The 21,905-nt window shown below is 38.0% G+C and overlaps 1 protein-coding gene across 7 annotated transcripts in view; it reads left to right on the forward strand.

Annotated features, from left to right (window-relative positions):
- HIPK3 (homeodomain interacting protein kinase 3) overlaps positions 1 to 17,232 on the forward strand; it is a 92,922-nt gene extending 75,690 nt beyond the window's left edge. For 3 of the 7 annotated variants that reach the window (XM_036029212.1, XM_028515518.2, XM_036029213.1), the window contains exons 9-17: positions 5,974 to 6,095; positions 6,364 to 6,485; positions 6,578 to 6,739; positions 6,896 to 6,958; positions 7,253 to 7,543; positions 7,840 to 7,980; positions 9,688 to 9,923; positions 10,138 to 10,265; positions 13,301 to 17,232. In XM_036029212.1, the coding sequence (XP_035885105.1) occupies positions 5,974 to 6,095; positions 6,364 to 6,485; positions 6,578 to 6,739; positions 6,896 to 6,958; positions 7,253 to 7,543; positions 7,840 to 7,980; positions 9,688 to 9,923; positions 10,138 to 10,265; positions 13,301 to 13,777 (1,742 nt within the window). In that variant the 3' untranslated portion in view covers positions 13,778 to 17,232. The remainder of the gene's footprint in view (positions 1 to 5,973; positions 6,096 to 6,363; positions 6,486 to 6,577; positions 6,740 to 6,895; positions 6,959 to 7,252; positions 7,544 to 7,839; positions 7,981 to 9,687; positions 9,924 to 10,137; positions 10,266 to 13,300) is intronic. The other 4 variants (XM_028515522.2, XM_028515523.2, XM_028515519.2 and 1 more) reach the window with 3 other exon arrangements.
- Positions 17,233 to 21,905: the final 4,673 nt, after the last annotated feature.

Raw genomic sequence — 21,905 nt, forward strand, 5'->3', positions numbered from 1 at the left:
CTAAAGGTTATTTAAACTTTTTATTTGATTTAAGGATTTGAGCAATTAAAAATTTTTTTTAGGTATCTATCACAGTGTTTAACAAAGCACCAATAGTACGTTGCATTGACTGGTAACAAGGGAATGGAAACATGTCAGGTTCTTAGCCACTTTGGTTTAACCTGGTGTACCTTTTCTTTCATCTTTTTTTATATGTTGGGTTTTCACATACGGTATCATGGAGAGAAAGGTTTGTGTCACTAAAAATATAAAGAACAACTTAGATGATTGGTTCTCAAGATGAAATTGTGGTTTGGTGATGGTTTGATGGCACTCTTAAAGATGCTGTGTTTATTTATTTATTTATTTATTTATTTTCACTTGTTTATCATTTAAAAAGTTTAAACATAGAAAAGTTCAAAGAATAATACAATGCCTGTACCCTAGATTAACACTTCTCCATATTTGCTCTGTCTGTCTGTCTGTCTGTCTGTCGAGACCTGCATATACCATTTGAGAGCAAGTGGTAGACATTTTATTTAGTTCTAAATACTTGGGCATGAAAGACTGAATTTTTTTTGTAGGTTATCATTCAAGTATTGTCTTGACAAATGCATTTTCATTTCAGTGTATTTTTAATTTGTACTAACAAATAGATTCTTAGGTTCTAAAGCAAGTAATTTCTCCCATGTAGCAAAGTTAGTTTGAGGGTCACCCACCTACAGTGTGGTATATTTCATCAGGTTTTAGCAGAGCCATTTTTTTCAGAGCCTACCCTCTGTTTGTAGCCAAAACTTTAAGAGGCTTTTGAGACACATTTGTGAACATGGTTAAGCATCATTCTTAAAACATACAATGAGGTTAGACAAAATCTTTTATTTTTATGTGGCTTATAATTTATAAAAGATTAGTAACTGTTCTGTGCATATGTTAGCAACTATATGAGTAATTCATAATAAAGATAACAGAAAAAAGGAGATATTGTCAGATTCATTAACCCATTAAATGACAAGAACAATACTTCTTTTGAAGATAGAGCATACTATTTGTTAGCTTGCATAACAGGTACAGTTGCAGGAAAAGGATAGTGAGGCTGTATAAATATGATGTTTTGTTGTTTCTTAGTATAGTGTCTGCTTGGAAACGAAAGCTTCCCTCTCTAATTTGTTTTTAGCATCTCTGTAGACAGTTCCATTGTTGGTCTTCTTACCCTTTTCATTCACCATGTGCTGGTCTATTTTGAACAAACGTTAAAAAATGATTATTGGGAGGAGAGTTCCGACCAAGATGGAAGCATAGGCAGAAATGCTTTGCTGCCTCCAACAACCAAAAGAAGGATAACAACCAATTTAAAAACAAAGCACAGCCAGAACTGCCAGGAAAACATTTGTATGGAAGTCCAACAACCAAGGGGTTAAAGAAACATTCATTCAGACTGGTAGGAGGGGTGGAGACCGGCAGCCGGGCAGAGAGGACGAGTGGCAAGGCGAGGCGGTGGACCTTGTGGGAGGCCCCACATTTGCACACAGAGAACCTGGGAGGAACAATGGGGGGTAGTGAGGCAGACTAGGAAACCCATGGTTTCGGTGTGGGAAACTAAAGACTCAAAACCCCAGGCTGTAAAAAATCTGTGGAGGTTGTGGTGGTGGGAGAAACTCCCAGCCTCACAGGAGAGTTCGTCTGACAGAGCCACAGGGTCCTAAAACATACACAAACCACCTGCCTGTGAATCAGCACCTAAAAGGGCACAATCTGCCTGTGGGAAGTGACAGGAAAGTGGGATGAGAGTGGAGCAAGCAGCATTGTTCGCTCTCTCACCCCTCCCTCACAGGCAGCACCACAACTCAGCAAAGAGGGTTGCCCTGCCCTGGTGAATACCCAAGGCTCTGCCCCTTACTGCTTAGCAGGTGTCCAGAGTCAAAGAAATATGGCCCAAATGAAAAACAAAAACAAAAACAGATCAAAGCTCCAGAAAAAGAACTAAGCAACAAGGAGATAGACCACCTGTCTGATGCAGGGGTCAAAACACTGGTAATCAGGATGCTCACAGAATTGATTGAGCTCAGTCACAAAATGAAGGAAGAAAGGAAGGCTACACAAAGTGAAATAAAGGAAAATATACAGGGAACCAACAGTGAAGGGAAGGAAACCGGGACTTAAATTAATGATTTGGAACAAAAGGAAGAAATAAGTATTCAGCTGGAACAGAATGAAGAAACAAGAATTCAAAAAAATGAGGAGAGGCTTAGGAACTTCTGGGACAACTTTAAGTGTTCCAGCATCTGAATCATTGGGGTGCCGGAAGGAGAAGAGGAAGAACAAGATATTGAAAACTTACTTGAACAAATAATGAAAATTTCCCCAATTTGGTGAAGGAAATAACTTCTCGGAAGCCTAGAGAGTCCCAAAGAAATTGGACCCAAGGAGCAGCACATCAAGACACATCATAATTAAGTTACCCAAGGTTAAAGATCGGGAGAGAATCTTAAAAGCAGCAAGAAGAAAGGAGAGAGTTACCTACAAAGGAGTTCCCATAAGACTGTCAGCTGATTTCTCAAAAGAAGCCTTGCAGGCAAGAAGGGGCTGGAAAGAAGTATTCCAAGTCATGAAAAGCAAGGACCTACATCCGGGATTACTCTATCCAGCAAAGCTGTCATTTAGAATGGAAGGGCAAATAAAGTGCTTCCCAGATAAGGCCAAGTTAAAGGAGTTCATCATCACCAAGCCCATATTATATGAAGTGTTAAAGGGATTTACCTAAGAAATAGAAGATCAAAAACGATGAACAGTAAAATGACAACATATTCACAGCTATTAACAACAGACCCTAAAAAGCAAAAATAAAAACTAAACAAACAACTAGAAAAGGAACAGAATCACAGAAATGGTGATCACATGGGGGCTATCAGTGGGAAGGGGGAGAGGGAGAATGGAGGTAAAAGGTACAAGAAATAAGAAGCATACTAGGTAGGCACAACATAGACAGGGGGATGTCAAGAATAGTATAGGAAATGAAGAAGCCAAAGAACTTATATGTACAACCCATGGGCATGAACTGTGGGAGGGGAATGTTGGAAGGTGGGGGGTAGCAGTACAGGGAGGAGGGGGATAAAGGCCAGAAAAAAATTGGGACAACTGTAATAGCATAATCAATAAAATATACTTTAAAAAATAAAATGATTATTGGGCAACTGTTGAGTAGCATATATGGCACCCAACAGCATATGTATATAATTTTCTTTTGGCTGGGTCATAAGGTAGTTCTATTTTTATTTTTTTGTTTTTAATTTTTAATTTTTATTTTAATTGTTGTTCAAGTAGTTTTCTCCCTTTTACTCTCATCCCAGCCTCCCCCCCACCGCCCTCCCCTATAGCTTATATTCTAAAATAAATTTTATGTCTGTTTCCCTTCCCGTTAAATTTTGTACTTTGGAAATACAGTATTTAGGTTCATTATACACTTCATATATTTTAAATATTATAGATTTATTATGTAAGCATAGATAGGTAGATGTTGTTTTTATATATTGTGTCCTTTTCAAGGGTAGAGACCTAGCCAAGTCTTTATTTAACAAATCTGAGTGTAGGTTGTCTTTATAAAATGAGCATTTAACATTATTTGGAAAACTGAAAAGTGAGTTATTCATGGCTTCTGAGTGAAAGTCACTATTTTAAAATCAAATATATTCCAGGAAAAATTTTTCTTTGTTTTACTAGACCAATCACTCTCCAGATATTAAAGCAAATCTAATCAAACAAAAAGTTTTAGCTAACATAATATTTACAATAGAAAATTGTGGTCCTAACCATCCATACTTTTTAATTTGATTTTAAAAAACTGAACCTCTTGCCCTGGCCAGTGTGTCTCAGTTGGTTAGAGCATCATCCTGGAAGTGAAGGGTTGCAGGTTCAATTCCCGGTCAGGCTACATAGGTTGTGGATTTGAGCTCCAGTCCAGGTGCATATGGGAGGGTACCATTCAATGCTTCTTTCTAGCATTGATGTTTATCCCCCTTCTCCTCTCTAGAAGCAATGAAAAAAAATGTCCTTTGGTAAGGATAAAAAAATTAGACATCCTGAGGAGGGAAGATAATAGGAGAATTCTCATCTTACAGTGATAATTATGAGGAAAATTTAAGGGCAGTGTGGTTTTTGTTGGGATTTGAGAATTTGCTTTGTCTTTCAATCCTTGTCAAAGTGAATTCTTTTTTCTCTGATGAGATTGTCTACTGCTGCAGTGTATCTACACTGGCTGGGTATGCTTATATTCCTTTTCTTGGAGAATTTGCTGATCAAGACATGCTTTTTGGAAAGGGCAAAAAAGTCAGTTTTAAAAAATGTATAGGTAATTGTTAAACTTAATTAATATCTAGTTCTTTAGGTGGAGCTCAGAGGGTAGGACACTTGAGTAGTAGAATAAACTGTGAAAAAAATAACAGAATTAACATTTTCTTTAGGAGTTTTTAAGTTTTTATTTTTCAATTACAGTTGACATTCAACATTATTTTGTATTAGTTTCAGGTGTATAGCATAGTGGCTAGACAATCACATATTTTACCAAGTGATCCTCCTAATACTTACAGTACCCACCTGGTACCACACATAGTTATTACAGTATTATTGTCTATGCTGTCCAAGCTGTATTTTACATCCCCATGACTGTTTTGTAGCTACCAACTTGTATTTCTTATTCCCTTCACCTTTTTCACCCAGGCCCTAACCCCCCACCCCTTTGGCAGCCATCAGTGTGTTCTCTGCATCAATGAGTCTGTTTGTTCATTTATTTTGTTCTTTAGATTCCACATATAAGTGAAATCATATGGTGTTTGTCTTTCTCTCTCTGACTATTTCACTTAGCATAGTATTCTCCTCCTGAGGATTAACACTTGAAAATATTTGCGCAATGAAAATTATAAAGCTATATTTCAACGGAAAAAGAAAACAATTGTATTTTTCTCTCATTTCTGATTGGAGATACCTAAAATCACTTTTATCTAAAAAGTAGATTAAGTAATCTGCCAAACTATATTGAAAGTAACTACTGCAACAGACTGGAATTATGAAATAGTGGATTTATTTCAATAACTGAGCTTTCTGATCTTGGAGGATGTGTCTGTAAAATCTTGTTAGCCAAAAGCTCTAAGTAGGTGCGGCACTACTCTGCTGTCTCGAGGTTACTATCATACGACTTTATATTTACAACGTCCCTTTGCAGTGCATGGCACAGAAATACTAACATTAACAGCAATAATGTGGCTGATAATCCTGCTTTTCAGTTTTCCTAGCCAGTAAGCAGAGTGGAATGCGTTTGGCCTGGAGTTCTAGCAGCCCTCTGCTGGAAATACTAGTAGATTAAACCTCATTGACCAAAGCATAGTTGTATCATTATTTTAGGCAGAAAAGATTGTTATTGTTTTGCATTTTCTTTGGAGGTCAAAGTGAGTGTGCCATCCCAGATTTTCTTGAATCATATAAACCTTCATGGCCAGTGAAGTGCAGAATTCTGATAAAGTCTCCCTTTGGTGCCAAGAGTTAAGATCCTATTAAAATTTTGAAGAAGAGCATGCTATGCATAGCTAAAAATTTGTATGAAAAGATGAACCTTCTGGAGGATCAGGATGTTGAATCAGATTTCACCTTTTCCATGTCCTTTATCAGAGTGGCAGAAGTATTCAAAAAGAATAATAAAGCTATAATAGCTTGAAAGGAATAGGAATTTTTAAGAAAAATAAATGATTCATCCAAATTTGTGGTATGCATTTTGAAACAGTAGAAGGAGTAGCTTTATAACAATTTTTGGGATAATATACCACAAAGTAAATAAAACGCACCTCATTTTCCTAACAGATTTCTTTGTTAATGTTATAAAAATTTTATGTAGGGGATGGTTTTATAATCCTAATCAAAACTGAACAATTGTTTAAAAGTTTTAAAAGAAAAAATTCTTTCTCTGAGTTAATACATGTTTGAGAACTATTCTTGTCTATTTTACAGGTATTCCTGCAACACATGGTAAACCCACTAGTTATTCCATAAGGGTAGATAATACAGTTCCACTTGTAACTCAGGCCCCAGCTGTGCAGCCACTTCAGATCCGGCCAGGAGTTCTTTCTCAGGTTGGTAATAATTCATTATTTTTACATATGTACTGTCCTCCTCATACTCAAGTAGAAGTACTGACCCATTCATAAAAAATCAGCCTGTGATGTTGGGAAACAATTAAAATGACCTGGATGGGAATTCAAACTTTTGTAGATTATTGACTGTAACTTTGACATTATTAGATGATTGTTTAATATATTTATAATTTTAAGATCTAGTAATGAAGAATCACTTGTAATTTAATAGTTTTTCTTTTTCTCTTTTTCTTCTTTTTTGGTGCAGCAGACATGGTCTGGTAGAACACAGCGGATGCTGGTACCTGCCTGGCAACAGGTAACACCCTTGGCTGCTGCTACCTTAACGTCTGAGGGTGTGGCTGGTTCGCAAAGACTTGGAGACTGGGGGTGAGTTAAAAACAGAAGTATTTCTTTGTGACTAGTTTGCAAAGTAGCTCTTGGTAAACAAGGGATTTGATTTTTCTAAACTTTCTCCCTAGGAAAATGATTTCACACAGCAATCACTATAGCTCAGTGTTGCCGCAACCTCTTCTAACCAATCAGATAACTTTATCGGCTCCTCAGCCAATTAGTGTGGGCATTGCACATGTCGTCTGGCCTCAGCCTGCTGCTGCAAAGAAAAATAAACTGTGCCAGAACAGGTTGGTGTTGATATTTTGACTTTGCTCTGCACTTTGAAAATTAATCTTTAAGATAAATTTTGCATGTACACTAAAGGGTCACTCTGTTGTATTCAAAATGACCTCTTCGATAGCTTTGTTGCAAACACTAAGCCAGCTCCCTTCTCAATTTCTCAGAGGTATTTTGGTAAAACTAATGGAATGGGAGCCAGGAAGAGAGGAAATAAATGCTTTCAGTTGGTAAGACTGTCTTTATTGCCCTTTTGTTTATTATCTACCTATAATTTTAGACACACAGATATCACATTTACCAAAAAATGTTGACCATTCGAATGTAATAATGCAATCTACATTGATATTTCTAGAGATAATATTTTATATTTCACAGAGCTTATGATCTGTATGTTAGTATGTTACATACATGATCTTGAGCCAAGTGACAGTTCACATTGTTCGTTTTAACAAGATTTCTTAGAAAAATGTCATGTTCTTAATTTTGATCGTTAAAATGATGCTTTCTTTCTTTGATTGCAGGAGTAATGCATTGCAGAATACCAATATCCCACATTCAACGTTTATTTCTCCAAAGATAGGAAATGGGAAAGATGTCGAGGAAGTAAGTTGTGTAGAGACACAGGACAATCATAACTCAGGAGAGGCAAGAAATTGTGGAACATCTGCCAGGCAGGACTCTGATTCCTCAGTTTCAGACAAACAGCGGCAAACCATCGTCATCGCTGACTCCCCGAGCCCCGCAGTGAGTGTGATCACGATTAGCAGTGACACTGACGAGGAGGAGACGACCCAGAGACATTCTCTCAGAGAGTAAGTGCCAGGAGCAGTGTGCTGTGTTTATGCTGCATCCTTAAATAATAGTGATGGTGCCCCCTGGTGTGGTGAAAAATAGCTTTCTGTGACTTAGTCCCTGTCAGAGTCTTGGAGTAAACTTCCTAAATGGTATTTAACGTGGTTATTGCCGCCTTTTCTCTCTATTTATAAAAGCGTTTGATTTTTGCCCATGTAGATTGCTCTTAACTCATTCATATTCATAATTAAGTACATTAATTTTTGGCTCCTGGGGAGCATCTTCTAATGTTTTTGTTCCATCCCTCTCTCACTAGGTGTAAAGGCAGCCTAGATTGTGAAGCTTGCCAGAGCACTTTGAACATCGACCGGATGTGCTCACTAAGTAGTCCTGACAGTACTCTGAGCACCAGCTCCTCCGGGCAGTCCAGCCCGTCCCCTTGCAAGAGACCTAACAGGTAAAGGCCTTTCAGTGGTGGTATGTAAAATAAATATTAAGTCAGCTAAAAAGCCTATTGTTTCTTTTGTAGTTAGTTAAGATAATAAATGCCTGCCAGTTTACTGCAGTGGCTGCTCTCTTGAACATAATTTCTGAACTAGATCAATTTTTATAACTCAGGTTTTACATAATAATTTTTAAAAAATAGTTATTTATTTATTTTTAAAGATTTTATTTATTTGTTTTTTTAGAGAGGGAAGGGAGGGAGAAAGAGAGAGAGAGAGAAACATCAATGTGTGGTTGCTGGGGGCCGTGGCCTACAACCCAGGCATGTGCCCTGACTGGGAATCGAACCTGTGACACTTTGGTTCACAGCCCAAGCTACATAATAATTTTATTTATTGTTATAAAACAGATCTAAATGAAAAATTGAGGTTCTAATAAATGATTTTTTAAAGGATCGTTTGTTTTTGAAAGGGTAAGAAAAACCACATTTTCAACTTCAGCCCCACAAACTATTATTGTTAACTTAAATTTTGGATAAGAACATACACTTTAGCAAAGTAAAAAAAAAGAGCATAATATTTTTCATAGTGAAGTGATGACCCATTGTTAGTGGAAAATCTGTTGTGGTTCTTTTCTCTTTTTGGCGGTCGATTAGCGCAGTTTCATCCATATTTTCTTGCCTACGTTCCCTTTTGTCCAGGAACATGGATCACCGCTAGAGTAGTGAGCTTCCTCTAACCAGCATGGCGAGGTGCTGACATGTTAAGTGGGGGCCACAAAACTGTCAGCATGGTACCTTTGATCTTAGCCGTTAGAATTTTTTAAGGTGGAAACAAAATTTGAATAAATTTTAAGTCTTAATTTTATACTTTTGTCTTCTCTTTTTCCTAAGTCAGGAAATATGGTATGGAATACCTGTAACCAAAGCTCTGTGGAAGGCATAAAGAAATTTTAACATGTCTTCTTAGAAATTGCTTTTAATGGATTTGGAAGTTGATACTACACGTATACATAAATATTCACATACATATGAAACTATGTGTGTATATATATACACATATATAAATGTATGTATAAGACACATAGATAAAATATGTAACTAAAATAGACATATAAAAAGAGATGCTTCAAACTGTTAAGCATGAGATGAGTGAGTGAGACACACAACACATGCCGCAGGAGTCCTGAGGAGAGACGTTGTCCGCGCCCGAGAGGGTCAGGAAGAGAAGAGAAATAATGGGACCCTGGCTAGGCCTTTCAGATAACTGTCAGTCAGAAAGGACCCAAATTACCTACCACTAAAGCGACGTATCTTAACCCCAGAATTCAATCTGAAACATCCATAATGCTTGTACATGTCATTTAAACTATCCAGAAGAACGCTGCTTTTGTAGTATCTTGACGACATTCTCTAAAATTTGTAAAGTGGGATATATGAACAACTACTACTAAGGATCAAATGAGAAAGGGAAGGAGACAAAATTCAGTGCTAAAAGGATGTTCCTAAACAGGATAGAATTAGGGTTAGCAGTCTGAAGAGAGAATTAATGCGAGAGTCTAGAAAATTTATGAAAAAAAAAACGTTATTGAGCAAGGAAGAAGTAATCAGATATGAGATAACTGAATAAGATTGTCACCAGTTTGCTGGAGCCTCACTGTTACTTAACTTTGGATTTAATGTGAAAAACATGTTGTTCATAAAGATACTTTCTTGGTGCAGTATGTCAGATGAAGAGCAGGAAAGCGGTTGTGACACTGTGGATGGCTCTCCAACGTCGGACTCTTCGGGACACGACAGTCCATTTGCAGAGAGAAGTTTTGTGGAGGACACTCATCAAAACACAGAACTGGGCACCTCTGCCAACACAGAAACCAAACCAGCCGTCTGCACCGTTGTGGTGCCGCCGATGGGACTAGAAAATGGGTTAATTGCCGATGAGCATATGGCAAATTCAGGTAAGCTGGGTCCTCCATATTTCCTTGATAGTCCCTTAAAAGGTTTTAATTTAGGAACACAGAGAACAGCATTGCCAAGACTCATCTCCAAATTTTCAATTTGGTCTTTTACTTTTAAGGTCCTCAAGTCACTATTGTGTAAAATATCTAAAGACTTTGTAATTTTTATACGAGGAAGAAAAAGCATTAACTTTAATATTTTGTTCATTGCCAGATTCTATATGCCAGCCATTAATAAAAGGACGATCTGCTCCCGGGAGATTAAACCAGCCTTCTACAGTGGGTAGTCGTCAGCAAAAATTGACATCAGCATTCCAGCAGCAGCATTTGAATTTCAGTCAGGTACATTCTGGAATTTATAAGAAAGAGTCTTTGGGATTCAAAAATTCAGCAGTATTTCACTTGGGGGAAAAAAAGATTATGAAACTGTGTGCAATCTTAGTAAATTTTACCCTTTTGGTTATCCCGAGTGACTAAAGAGTAATAATCCTGATAATAGGATAATTAAGTAGATTATCCACAAAACTCGATTTTTTCTGAAAGGTTAAGCTCCTGGATTCTCTTTAACGTATTTTAGTTTTTCTTCTTGGTCCCTTTACATCAGAATGCACATTAATGGATTGTTGGCTACATTTTTTTTAGTTTAAACCATTTTTTAATTTTTCAATTACAATTGACATACAATATTATATTAGTTTTAGGTGTGTACCCCAGTGATTAGATATTATATAACTTACTAAGTGGTCATCCTGATAAATCTAGTACCCATTTGACACCGTGCATAGTTATTAGACTATTATTAACTGTATTCTCTATACCGTATATTCACACGACTATTCTGTAATGATCAATATGTACTTCTTAATCCCTTCACCTTTTTCACCCACTCTCCACCCTCCCTCCCACTGGCAACCATCAGAATGGTCTCTGTATCTATGAGCCTGTTTCTGTTCTTCATTTATCATTTTTTAGATTCATTTGTTGATAGATAGTATTTATCACCATTGTGTTCAGATTTTTATCCATCCTCTTCCTCCTGTCATCTTTCCTCCTCTTCCTCTTCTTTTTCCTCCTCTGCCGCCTCCTCTGCACATCTTCTTTTTCCTTTAACATTTCGTATAATACTGGTTTGGTGGTGATGAACTCCATTAATTGTTTTCATGCCTGGGAAGCTCTTTATCTTCTTTCTATTCAAAATGATAGCTTTGCTGGGTAGAATACTCTTGGTTAAATCCTTGCTTTTCATCACTTTGAATATTCCTTGCCGCTCTCTTTTGGCCTGCAGAGTTTCTGTTGAGAAATCAGCCGACAGTCTCTTGGGAGCTCCCTTGTCAGTAACTAACTTCTTTTCTCCTGCTGCTTTGAAGATTCTTTGTCCTTAACTTGTTGCATTTTAATTACAATTTGTCTTGGTGTGGGCCTCATTGGGTTCATCTTGTTTGGGACTCTCTGAGATTCCTGGACTTGTATGTCTATTTCCTTCACAAGGTTAGGGAAGTTTTCTGTCATTATGATTTTCAAGTAGGTTTTCAAATACTTGCCCTGTCTCCTCTCCTTCCAGCACCCCTATGATGTGAATGTTGGTATGTTTGAAGTTATGGCAGAGGCTCCTTACATTACCTTCACTTTTTTTGGATTTGGTTTTCTGTTTGCTGTTTTGATTGGGTGTTTTTTTTTACCTCCTTATATTCCAAATCTCTGATTTGCTTCTCAGCTTCATCTACTCTACTACTGATTCCTTATAAATTATTCTTCATTTAAGTTAGTGTATCCTTCATTTCTGACTTTTTAATGGTTTCAGTGTCCTTTTTATGGCTTTTATGTCCTTTTTTATGTGTAGAAGTTTTCCCTAAGTTCATTGAGCATCCCTATAACCAGTGTTTTGAACTCTGCATCTAGTAGATTGCTCGTTTCCACTTGTTTAGTTCTTTTTCTGTTTCCATTTTGTTATGTTCTTTCATTTAGCGTGTATTTCTTTGTCTCCTCATTTTGGCAGCCTCCCTGTGTTTTTCTCTATGTATTACGTAGAGCTGCTACATCTTCCAGGGTTGGCAGAGTGGCCTAATGTAGTAGGTATCTGGTAAGGTCTAGTGGCACAGCCTCCCTGATCACCCAAGCTGGACACTCTAGGTGTGCCCTCTGCCCCCCTTGTGGGCTGTGTACACTCTCCTCTTGTACTTGAGCCTTGATTGCTCTTGGCACATCAATGGGAGGAACTTACCAATCGGCTGCAAGGACTAGCCACGACCACTGACCACCAACCACCAAGGAGCATCATCTGTGCAGGGGCCTGTCCCACAGAGCAGGACTCACATCAGCAGGGCTCTGGTGTCTGCTGAGTTTGGCCCCTTGAGTGTGACTCTTGTGGAGATGGTTGGGTAGTGCTTCAACGTGGTCTGAAGCTGTCCACTGGGTGTACTGGCTCTGCAGCCTCCTGGGAAGTGTAGGCCAAGGTCAGTCGCTGCCTGTGTTCTTCCCAAGGCCTCTTGGCTTGAGCTACAAAGCAGTCTGCAGAGGGCTGCTACTTGACCTGGGTTTGGAGGTACCCAAGAGAGGCCAAACTGTGAACCTTGGTCAGCCACTGCTAGTGCCAGGCCTAGGGCTACTTAGTGAGAGATATGGGCACACTAAGGCCAGATGCTGCTTCTTTTGAGAGATTTTAGGAAAATCTGAAGCATGAGCCAAGATGGGCCATTTGTATGGAAAAACCACTAGAAACAGTATAGGTGGGTCTGCCAGTTTGGTGGGCTGGTGTCTCAGGGAATCACCAGGGCGGGGACAACCGTATGAGCCAGGTTAATGGAGACTCAGATATGGCACCCAGATGGCTACACTTCCATGTGTTAGTCATGGTGGTAGTGAGACATGTTACATTGAGTACTGTCCATGTATTCAGCACTGTGCTTAGCAGCTGAGTTTCCACTTGGGGAAAGAGAAGATTCTTTATCCAAATTCTGGTTTTGCCAAATACTATGTATATTACCTTGGCCAGGTCTCTTTAGCAAATCTAGACCACAGTTAATGGGAATGATAGCTGTATCATGTGTTGTTTTGGGAATTAAATAATGTCTTGTATGCAAATGTTAGGCCTACATATGATAAGTGCTTCACACATGGTAGCTTGCTAGTAGTGGTGGGAGGGTCGAGATACTAGTAGCAGTGGTAGAGGCAATGTTTATATCATAATAATATGTAGTGATAAATATTAAAGTGTTATTACTAATATATAATAAAGTCATTAGTTTTCTCTTTATATTTAGTAAATCTAAGATTTGAGGGTTCTTCATGGGTCACAGCTTATTGTAATTTCCTTTCTTCCTTTCTTTCAATCCTTTAAATATGTATTTAGTGTTTTTTGTTTTATTTGTTTTGGATAGGTTCAGCACTTTGGATCTGGGCATCAAGAGTGGAATGGAAACTTTGGACATCGAAGACAGCATGCTTATATCTCTGCTAGTGTTACCAGTAATCCATTCACTCTTTCTCATGGAAGTCCCAACCACACAGCCGTGCATGCGCACCTGGCTGGAAGCACGCACCTCGGAGGACAGCCTACTCTACTTCCTTACCCATCATCCGCTGCCCTCAGCAGTGCTGCACCCGTGGCCCACCTCTTAGCCTCTCCATGTACCTCAAGACCTATGTTACAGCATCCAACTTATAATATCTCCCATCCCAGTGGCATAGTTCACCAGGTCCCAGTGGGCATAAATCCCCGTCTCTTACCATCCCCAACCATTCATCAGACTCAGTACAAACCAATCTTCCCACCACATTCTTACATTGCAGCATCACCTGCATATACTGGATTTCCATTGAGTCCAACAAAACTCAGCCAGTATCCATATATGTGAAAACTCAAAAGGAGCATATTGAGGAAGCTCAATGAGAGAAACATTTAATTAAAAATAAAAACATGGTATTTAATAAATATTAGCCATGGCACAAGAAAATTATTTTTGAATCATGTAGACTTGGGTGCAATTTAAACAACTTTGAGCTTTAAAAAAACTCACTTTTAATGTGTTTTGCACATTTGGTATAACTTGTCTTTGGTCATGTTATCTTCTTATGTAGTTACTCTAGACAGGTGACTTATGGGAGCAGAAGTTCAGTTTTGCTCCTGCTATTTTTTATAAAATTGCCTTCTAACTAGTGCAAGACACGTCCGTATTTGGGAAGCCATTCTGTGTACAGACTTAGAGCAACAGATGCACATACGTCAGAATTTCAGCATACAAGTGAATTGTATTATCCGTGTCTTAGTGTATAAATGTTGGGTCACTTACCTAAGAAATTGAGCTATTGTTCTTTACATTTGCATGTGTCTTTGCATGGGCAAAATACTGCCTAGACTTTGCTCTTAAATGTTGTTCTAATAATCTCAGCTGCATTGTAAACCGTTCCCACACATAGTGCCTTAAATATTTGAGGTTGTTAATGTTATTACCTATATATAAATGTTGAGGACTGCAGCACTTAAAAACCAGATCTACTCTTTAGTTTCCTTTTGATAGAGTAATGTTCATTTTTGGTTTTGTGTGGTATGATTTCAGGTTGTAGCTGTTTTTTCCTTACTAAGAGGGCAGCATGTTTGCTATAGCTGAATTGAATTCTGCTGTCTGATTTTTCAGAATGATCTAGCTTCAAGAAAAGCAAGCAGTTAGTAGTGCTTAAGAAAAATTGATTCAGTATCTAATGGATAGTTGATATCTGTCACAACACAGCATTTTATATACTGTTAAGTAAAACTGCAATACAATCTACATTTATTTTGGGAGTGTTTGCTGTATAATTGGATTTAATAAAATATTTAGAGGTGCAGTAGGCATGACTTTGAGTAGATAATGAAAGAAAATGCAAATTGCTCATTGATTCATGATGTGGTTTCACCTTAGCTTGGGCAAACCATGCAGTATTTAATAAGTAGTAGCAGAATATTTACTATTGAAGCTTGAAAAGATGTGAGTTCTTTGTGTGCAATTTTTCATTTATGCATGTGAGAGGGTTTTTTTTTAAAGTATTTTTACATTGTAGTACTTGTTTTGCTTGTTGGTGGTGTTTGCTTATTTAATACATTCCGTCAGGGACAGAAATTACATGCTTTTCTTCCTAGGAAGTGTGTCTTGGGTTTTTCCTTTCTTATTCTTTCTTTCTTTCTTTTTTTGTTTGGTGATGGTGGTGATGTTTAAATGAAGTTGCTTTTACAGCACCAAAGACTTAATCATCCATTTCCTATATAAAAGGTAGCTACTTTTTGCATAGACCTCAAGTATATTGTAGTGTAGAGGTGGAATTTAAGGAAAGGTATTAAACAGGCTGTGTTTTAGCTTATGGGCAAGTAATAAATTGTATCATTTATCTTGAATGTATCATAGATAAGCTGCTATATAACGATTGCCACTTCAGATAGCTGTGAAATTAGGTGATTAACTAGTTGTTATTTAGCCTTCTAATTTCTGTATAAGTCTAATTACATGAAATAGAAGTTGGGGTTTTGATTTTTTTTACTTTGCTTTTCTGTTTGGAGTGTCATTGTAACTACTGTATTGTAAATGATGGAAAATAATAGCATATGTTATTTTGGGGTGTGTTAATTGCATCAGTATTTTATCTCTATTAATGTTTGTGCTCATCACTGCATATAAAAAACTTGGATGTATCAATGTAACTTAATTTTTTATTTTCATACTGGCATTGTAGACACTTGAGAAAGCTGTATCTTGCAGGCTTGACTTAACTTTTTTTCCTTAAAAATCTGGAATATAATCTTACAGCATTTACTGGAATAAACAGTACAAAGCATTTGAGTGTAAAACCCTCCAAATGTTTTGGATTTATAGCATTTCTTTGATAAATGAATTGCATACCACTAGTACAGCTGTAGTACATTGTTGACAATAAGCTAATAATGGACAAACTTTTCTTTACTCCATTAACACAAGCAGTGTTTTATTTAACAATCATCACTGAAATAAATGTGCCTGAAGTTGCTTTTAAAAATTACAGTATTAGGTCATAAAATAAAAACCAGCAGTACATTTTTAGTCACACTGAAAATGAAGGACTTAATTTTCCCCACAAGTTTCAGTGTTTTTAGTAATCAATTCTATGCATTTTATATAATAGAAATATATATTACACATAAAAAAAGGAGTAGTCTAAGATTAATTTAAAAGATTATTTACAGATGGCAAATGTATGGAGTCACTATTTAAGTAAATGCTGTCCTCCACAGCCTTCTAACTTTATTTATATGGTCCAGCAGATGACTCGTATCTGCTCCCTCCTTGAAAAAGAATCAGTGCGGGCAGCAGAGGTGTCAGAAACAAGTGCAGATGACTGACTGGCGTTCGTACCGCAGAAGGCACAAAGGTGGTGTGGTTTGCTTTTCGTTCAGGACCACGTTCACTACCCTGAAATGCCCTGTTCTGTGTATTTCGGTTCCAAGCCTGGGATGGTCTTGTTAAATGGACAGTAGACGTAACCCTCAGTGTTTTCCTAATATAATAGTAATGTTCGATGAAGGCCTGCCCCGTGAAGTACATCGCTCTTCACTGATTCTAATCATGGGGTTTTTATGTGTTTAAAAATGAAATATATTAAAATCCTGTTAAAGCCTAAAGCATATTGACAAAAAAAATCTGGATTTATAGCTTCTTTAAACTCATTTTACCCAGTTTTCTTTGGTTTTAATGCTTTCTTAAATAAAACACTGCATGAATTTCAAGTTGCATTTTTGCATACTATTTTAATTTACAAATTATTTTTTATCAAATATCCTGATAATTTAGTTTCCTTTTTCTTCAGGGTATTTAAGTATGTTACTGTAGTAGCAAAACTTTTCATTTTAAAAAATCTCTACTACTAATTTTGAACTTTGTTTGTGTTAAGTAAAGTTAAATCATACACTGCAAGTGTAGGAAGATTTGTTTTAACAAAACCCAATGACAGATTTGATTACTGAGTTTGAACTGTTAACTGTTTGATGATTTTAGACTTGTGGCTTTCTTTCTTTGGTTAGTTTGTTTTTGCTTTTACTTCTATGCTACACTAGTTTGCCATGTAGCAATTGCACTGTGCAATATTACAAATAAGGACTGGGAAAATTTTTATGGATGTAATGTCTATTACAGTTTGCGATAGTATTTCTCTCTAGTTCTCAGTGATTTAAATGTGACCAAGCCTTCTGTACTTTGTCACAAAAAGCGGGTTTTCCAGGTGACTATTTTGGTGAGTGTCAAAATAAGAATTTATGGTGTATTAACTGTCGATTCACTTTGAATTAAAATATATATATTGCAGCAAACAGCCTGTTGACTTTTCTTCCACCCCAGTACTGCAGATAGGGCAGGGAAGGAAAAGGCTGGTAGCATTCGGTACCTAACTGATGTCGTCTCATTTAACACTCAAACCACGTGTGTGAGGTCGGTGTTACTATATTCATTATAGGAATGAGGAAGTAGGGTCGAAATATCGAGGTAAATTGGCCAAAGTCACACTGCTAGTGAGTAGTGAATCTGGGAACTGAACCAGGCTATTTAACCGTAACCAATCTACTTTCCACCAGTTCTCTCTTTTTTTTCTTTCCAATTACAGCTTACTTTCAATATTATTTTGTATTGGTTTCAGGTGTGCAGCTTAGTGGTCAGACAGTCATACACTTTGCATAGTGTTCCCCTCAGTAGTTCTAGTACCCACCTGGCACCTTACATAGTTATTGCAATATTGTTGACTGTATTCCCTGTGCTGTACTTTACATCCCCTGACTGTTCTGTAACCACCAGTTTATGCTTCTTCATCCCTTCACCTCTTCTTCCCAGTCCGTTACCCCATACCCCCACCCCCACCCCAGCACCACCAATTCTTTTTCAACTGAAATCTGGCTATTGCAACCACTGGGTAAAACGTGGCACATTTCATTTGAAAATAATTCTCGTAAATATTTTTCAGGTAAATATTTCTGTTTAGTATGCATGAAGAAAAAATGGAATTCACGTGAATTTTTAAGATAATAAAACATGAGACTTCCAAGGAATGTGGTTGTTGTAGGCTAGTTTAGGTTACCTCCTCAAATACCACCTCATACTTAATGGGTCTGACTTTAGGAGGAACACCAGTAGGGAAGCTTTGGGGAAAGCACTCCACTGGAACACCCCAGGGAGAATGGATCTTCTCCAACGCAGCAAACTTTTAACTGAAGCCTGGCGTGGGCACTGCAGTGTCTGGCTGCTTTTGTTCACCATTTCATTTATAAGACACACACCCGTGTTGCGTATGGTTGTGGTTGGTTTATCCTCATTGCTGTATAGTATTCCTTTGTGTGCCTGAATACTGATACATATTTTATGCTGATGGACCTTTGAGGTCCCACGTTCTGGCCATTACGAATACTGGTACTCTGGACACTTTTGTTCCTGTCTTTTGGGGAGCCATGTGTGTGCTGCCTTTGGGAGTACATGCGGGTATGGAATTGCTGGGTAATAAGGTGTACGTATGTTTTACATTATTAAATAATTGCAAGCAGCATTCCAAAGGGGTTAAGTTAATTTATACTCACCAGTGGTATGTGAGAGTTCCAGTTATGGTACATTCTTACACATTATATTTTTTGTTTCTCTCGTTTTAGTTGTTGTGGGTGTAAGTTGTTCAAAATGATGTGAACATTTCCATTTAGCCCAGGGCACAGATCCTACATATAAATGAAATCCAGATTTTGCAATTTACTTGAAAGTAAATTGGCTTCTGGAGAATACTAAGAAGTATTCAGCTATTCAAATGGATTTAGAAATACAGTATTTCTCCTAAAGAGATGAGCAAAACCTTTGAGCCACACATAACTTTGTGCCAATATGTAGTACGGTGCCTGGAACATAGTAGGTTTGCCATGAGTCATTCAGTGATGTTTGCAAAGCATCTGCCATGCTCCATGCGCTCTGCGCTGGGTTTGTGTCAGTGGACAACACAGAAGTTTCTTTTCACCTCATGGGTCTTTCCTTTTTGTAGAAGGGAAAATTCACAGTAAATAAGTTCAGTTAGGGGAAGCGGAGTGAAGAAAACAGAGGATATTGATTAAGTGATTGGAGAGGACATGTCAGAGAATGCCTCCGTGAGAACAGAATAATGAGGATGCTAGTCAGCCGCGCAGAGGAACAGTCTCTGGCGGAGGGATCGGCAGGTGCATAGGCCCTGAGTCAGGGAGGAGCTTGTACATAATGTGATGGGCAAAACGGGCAAGTGACTGTGAGGCCAGAGAAGTGTGTGAGTGGGGAGCAGGAGCTAGAAGATAGAGCTAGGGTGTGGGCGTGCAGGCCTTTTGCCAAAGGAATCTATATTTAATTCCCTGTATTGCGGAAGCCATGGGCCAAACGATTGGCAAACAGTTGGCCCTGGCTCTCACGGGAAAGGGCTGCGGGGCGGAGTGGGAGCCAGAGGACCAGGTAGGAGGTGACGGCTTGCCAGCCATTCTTTGTCCAGATGTTTGTATTGTCTTTTCTCCCAGTTTGTGACTTGTCCCTTTATTTTCTTTACAGGGTGTTGGGAAGAGCCAAAGTTCTGAATTTTTATGAAGTCCAATTTATCAGTGTTTTCTTTTATGACTTGTACTTTCGTGCCTTAGGAAATGTTTGCCTATCCTAAAGTTGCAGACTTTCTTCTCTGTTGGCTGTTAAGAGGCATATGGTTTTCGCTTTATTAGGTCTCTGGTTCATTACATATTAATGTTAGTGTCAACTTTTATTTTAATGGCGTTATTTTATCTTACTGAGAACCTACACTTTTCCCCAATTAGAAGTACGGTTATATTAAATAGAAAAATGAGATGTTAATGTTTCATATTTTTCAAATAAAAATAATACATGGTTACAATATACTTGGGAAATGCAGGAAAATGTTTTAAGGAACTCATGGAAATGTAAGTTCAGATCATTAAAATAATGTCAGCTATTTTAGATACTGATATTTTCTACCTCAGATTATAGCATGAGCATTGCGCATGTTTTACAGGCTTCAGAAACATTTCAAATGCCAAAGTGTAAAGCTGAGAGGTGATGAACTGTTCTCGTCATTGTTTTTTCTTCAGTGACTACAGAGGATCCAAATAACTCACATTTTTTTTCTTATCACATGGAATTATACTTCACATCAACTTTTTATTTTAAAAACTACAGGAAAAAAATAGTGCAATGACCACATACATAATCTTCACCTAGATTCACCAGTTAACATTTGCCACGTTATTTTTATCTCTCTATAGTTACATGGGTAATTTTTAATTGAAACATTTGTGGGTGGTCGTGGCACTTGGCCCCTAAATACTTACACATTCATCTGTAAGAATAGTGATATTCACCTAACCACAAAACTTTACAATACTTAGCAAAATTCTGTAACATCTACTTTCCAGTCCATATTCAGATTTTCCCAACTGCTTCAGGAATGTCTTTTATAGCCATTTCCCCGCCACTCCAGGGGCCAGTCAAGATTCACCGAGTGCATTTGGTTCCATGTCTCCGACTACTTTTACTTTAGAACAGTCCTTTTTATTTTTAAAATGACATTTTTGAAGAGTTCAGGCTAGAATATCCTACATTCTGAACTTGTCCAAGTGTTTATTCATGTTAACTAGATCCTCTCTCTATATTCGGCAAACTGTCTCTGCATTCTTCTCTGTGTAGATTCTGGAAAGTACCAGTCGGGTCTCATGGCTTGATGAGAGTCACCGTTCATCTGCAAGAATTATAGGGGCAGTTAGGTCCTTGTTGCCTCATGTCAAGAAGCGCATGATAGGCAGGCTGTCTAGTATCAGTGACGACGCTAGGGTATAAAGAGGTTATCAGCAAACCTCTCTTCCCATCTGTTGGGTGGTCCTCGGGCAGTACCAGTAACATTTTACTCAGTGTTTAGTATCTATTGATTGTCGTTGTCTGAATCAATTGTTGCATTGGGGGCTGCAAAGTGGTGGTTTTCAATTCTATCATTCTTTCTACATTTATTACCTGACATCATTCTATCAAGAAGAATAAAGAAAGGCTTTCTGGCTTCTCCCTGTGCTCACATATTCTCTCTCTCTTTCACACACACACACACACACACACACACGTCATCATCATCATAATTATCATCATTATGCATTCATGGATTCTGTTTTATTCGGTAAGTTAAAATTACTAATTATCTTCATGACTCCTGAATCCTTTTGATGTCCCTACATCACTCTGTTTGCTTGTTTTCTGGCCCAATAAAGTGCCTTAGGTTCACCTTGTAATTTTCCTTTTTTTGGATCTGGAATAGGCCATTTCTCCAAAGAGCCCAGGTTTCAGAGGATCCAGTTGAGCAATGTTTACATCCAGCACAAAGGTAATGCCTTTCTCTAGTGCTGTCCAATTACGGTGTCATGGTTGTTGCTGACCAGGACCAGCCCTAGCCGGAGTTTAGCTTTACTCCCACATCCTCCCACTCCCCCAGTAATTCACGCTCATATCTGACTCCCATTTTCTGCAGAGATGTCACTTGCCGAGCAGCTGCTGCCCACCTCCTTTAACCATCGTGTGACTATTACTGACCTTGACTCCCTCTTACCCTTGCACATTGATTGCAGGTGAACAGGGAGAAGGGTGAGGGACTATTTTAGAGCTCATGGAAAAAGAATTCATCTAGTAAATGCTGTTTTTACTACTGTTTCCCCATAGTTTAGCACTTGGGCTTAATGAATGTTGAATAACTGTGCACCCTAGGGTTTGAGGACATTTAGTTAATCTTAGAGACATTTACATTATATTCACGATCATGATTAACTTGAACTGGGTGATAAGGTGAGGGCAGACTGTGTTGCTACATCACCATAGGCCCCATATGCTTTCTTTTTTCCCCCTTTAAAAAAAAACATCTGTGGACATTTTTTTATTGCTTTTAGAGAGAGAAGGGAGAGAGGGTAGTGCAAGAGAGCAGCACGTATGGGTTGCCTTTCATACATGCCAGGAC

This window comes from Phyllostomus discolor, chromosome 6 (assembly GCF_004126475.2).
Source record: "Phyllostomus discolor isolate MPI-MPIP mPhyDis1 chromosome 6, mPhyDis1.pri.v3, whole genome shotgun sequence".
NCBI classification, from domain to species: Eukaryota; Metazoa; Chordata; class Mammalia; order Chiroptera; family Phyllostomidae; genus Phyllostomus; species Phyllostomus discolor.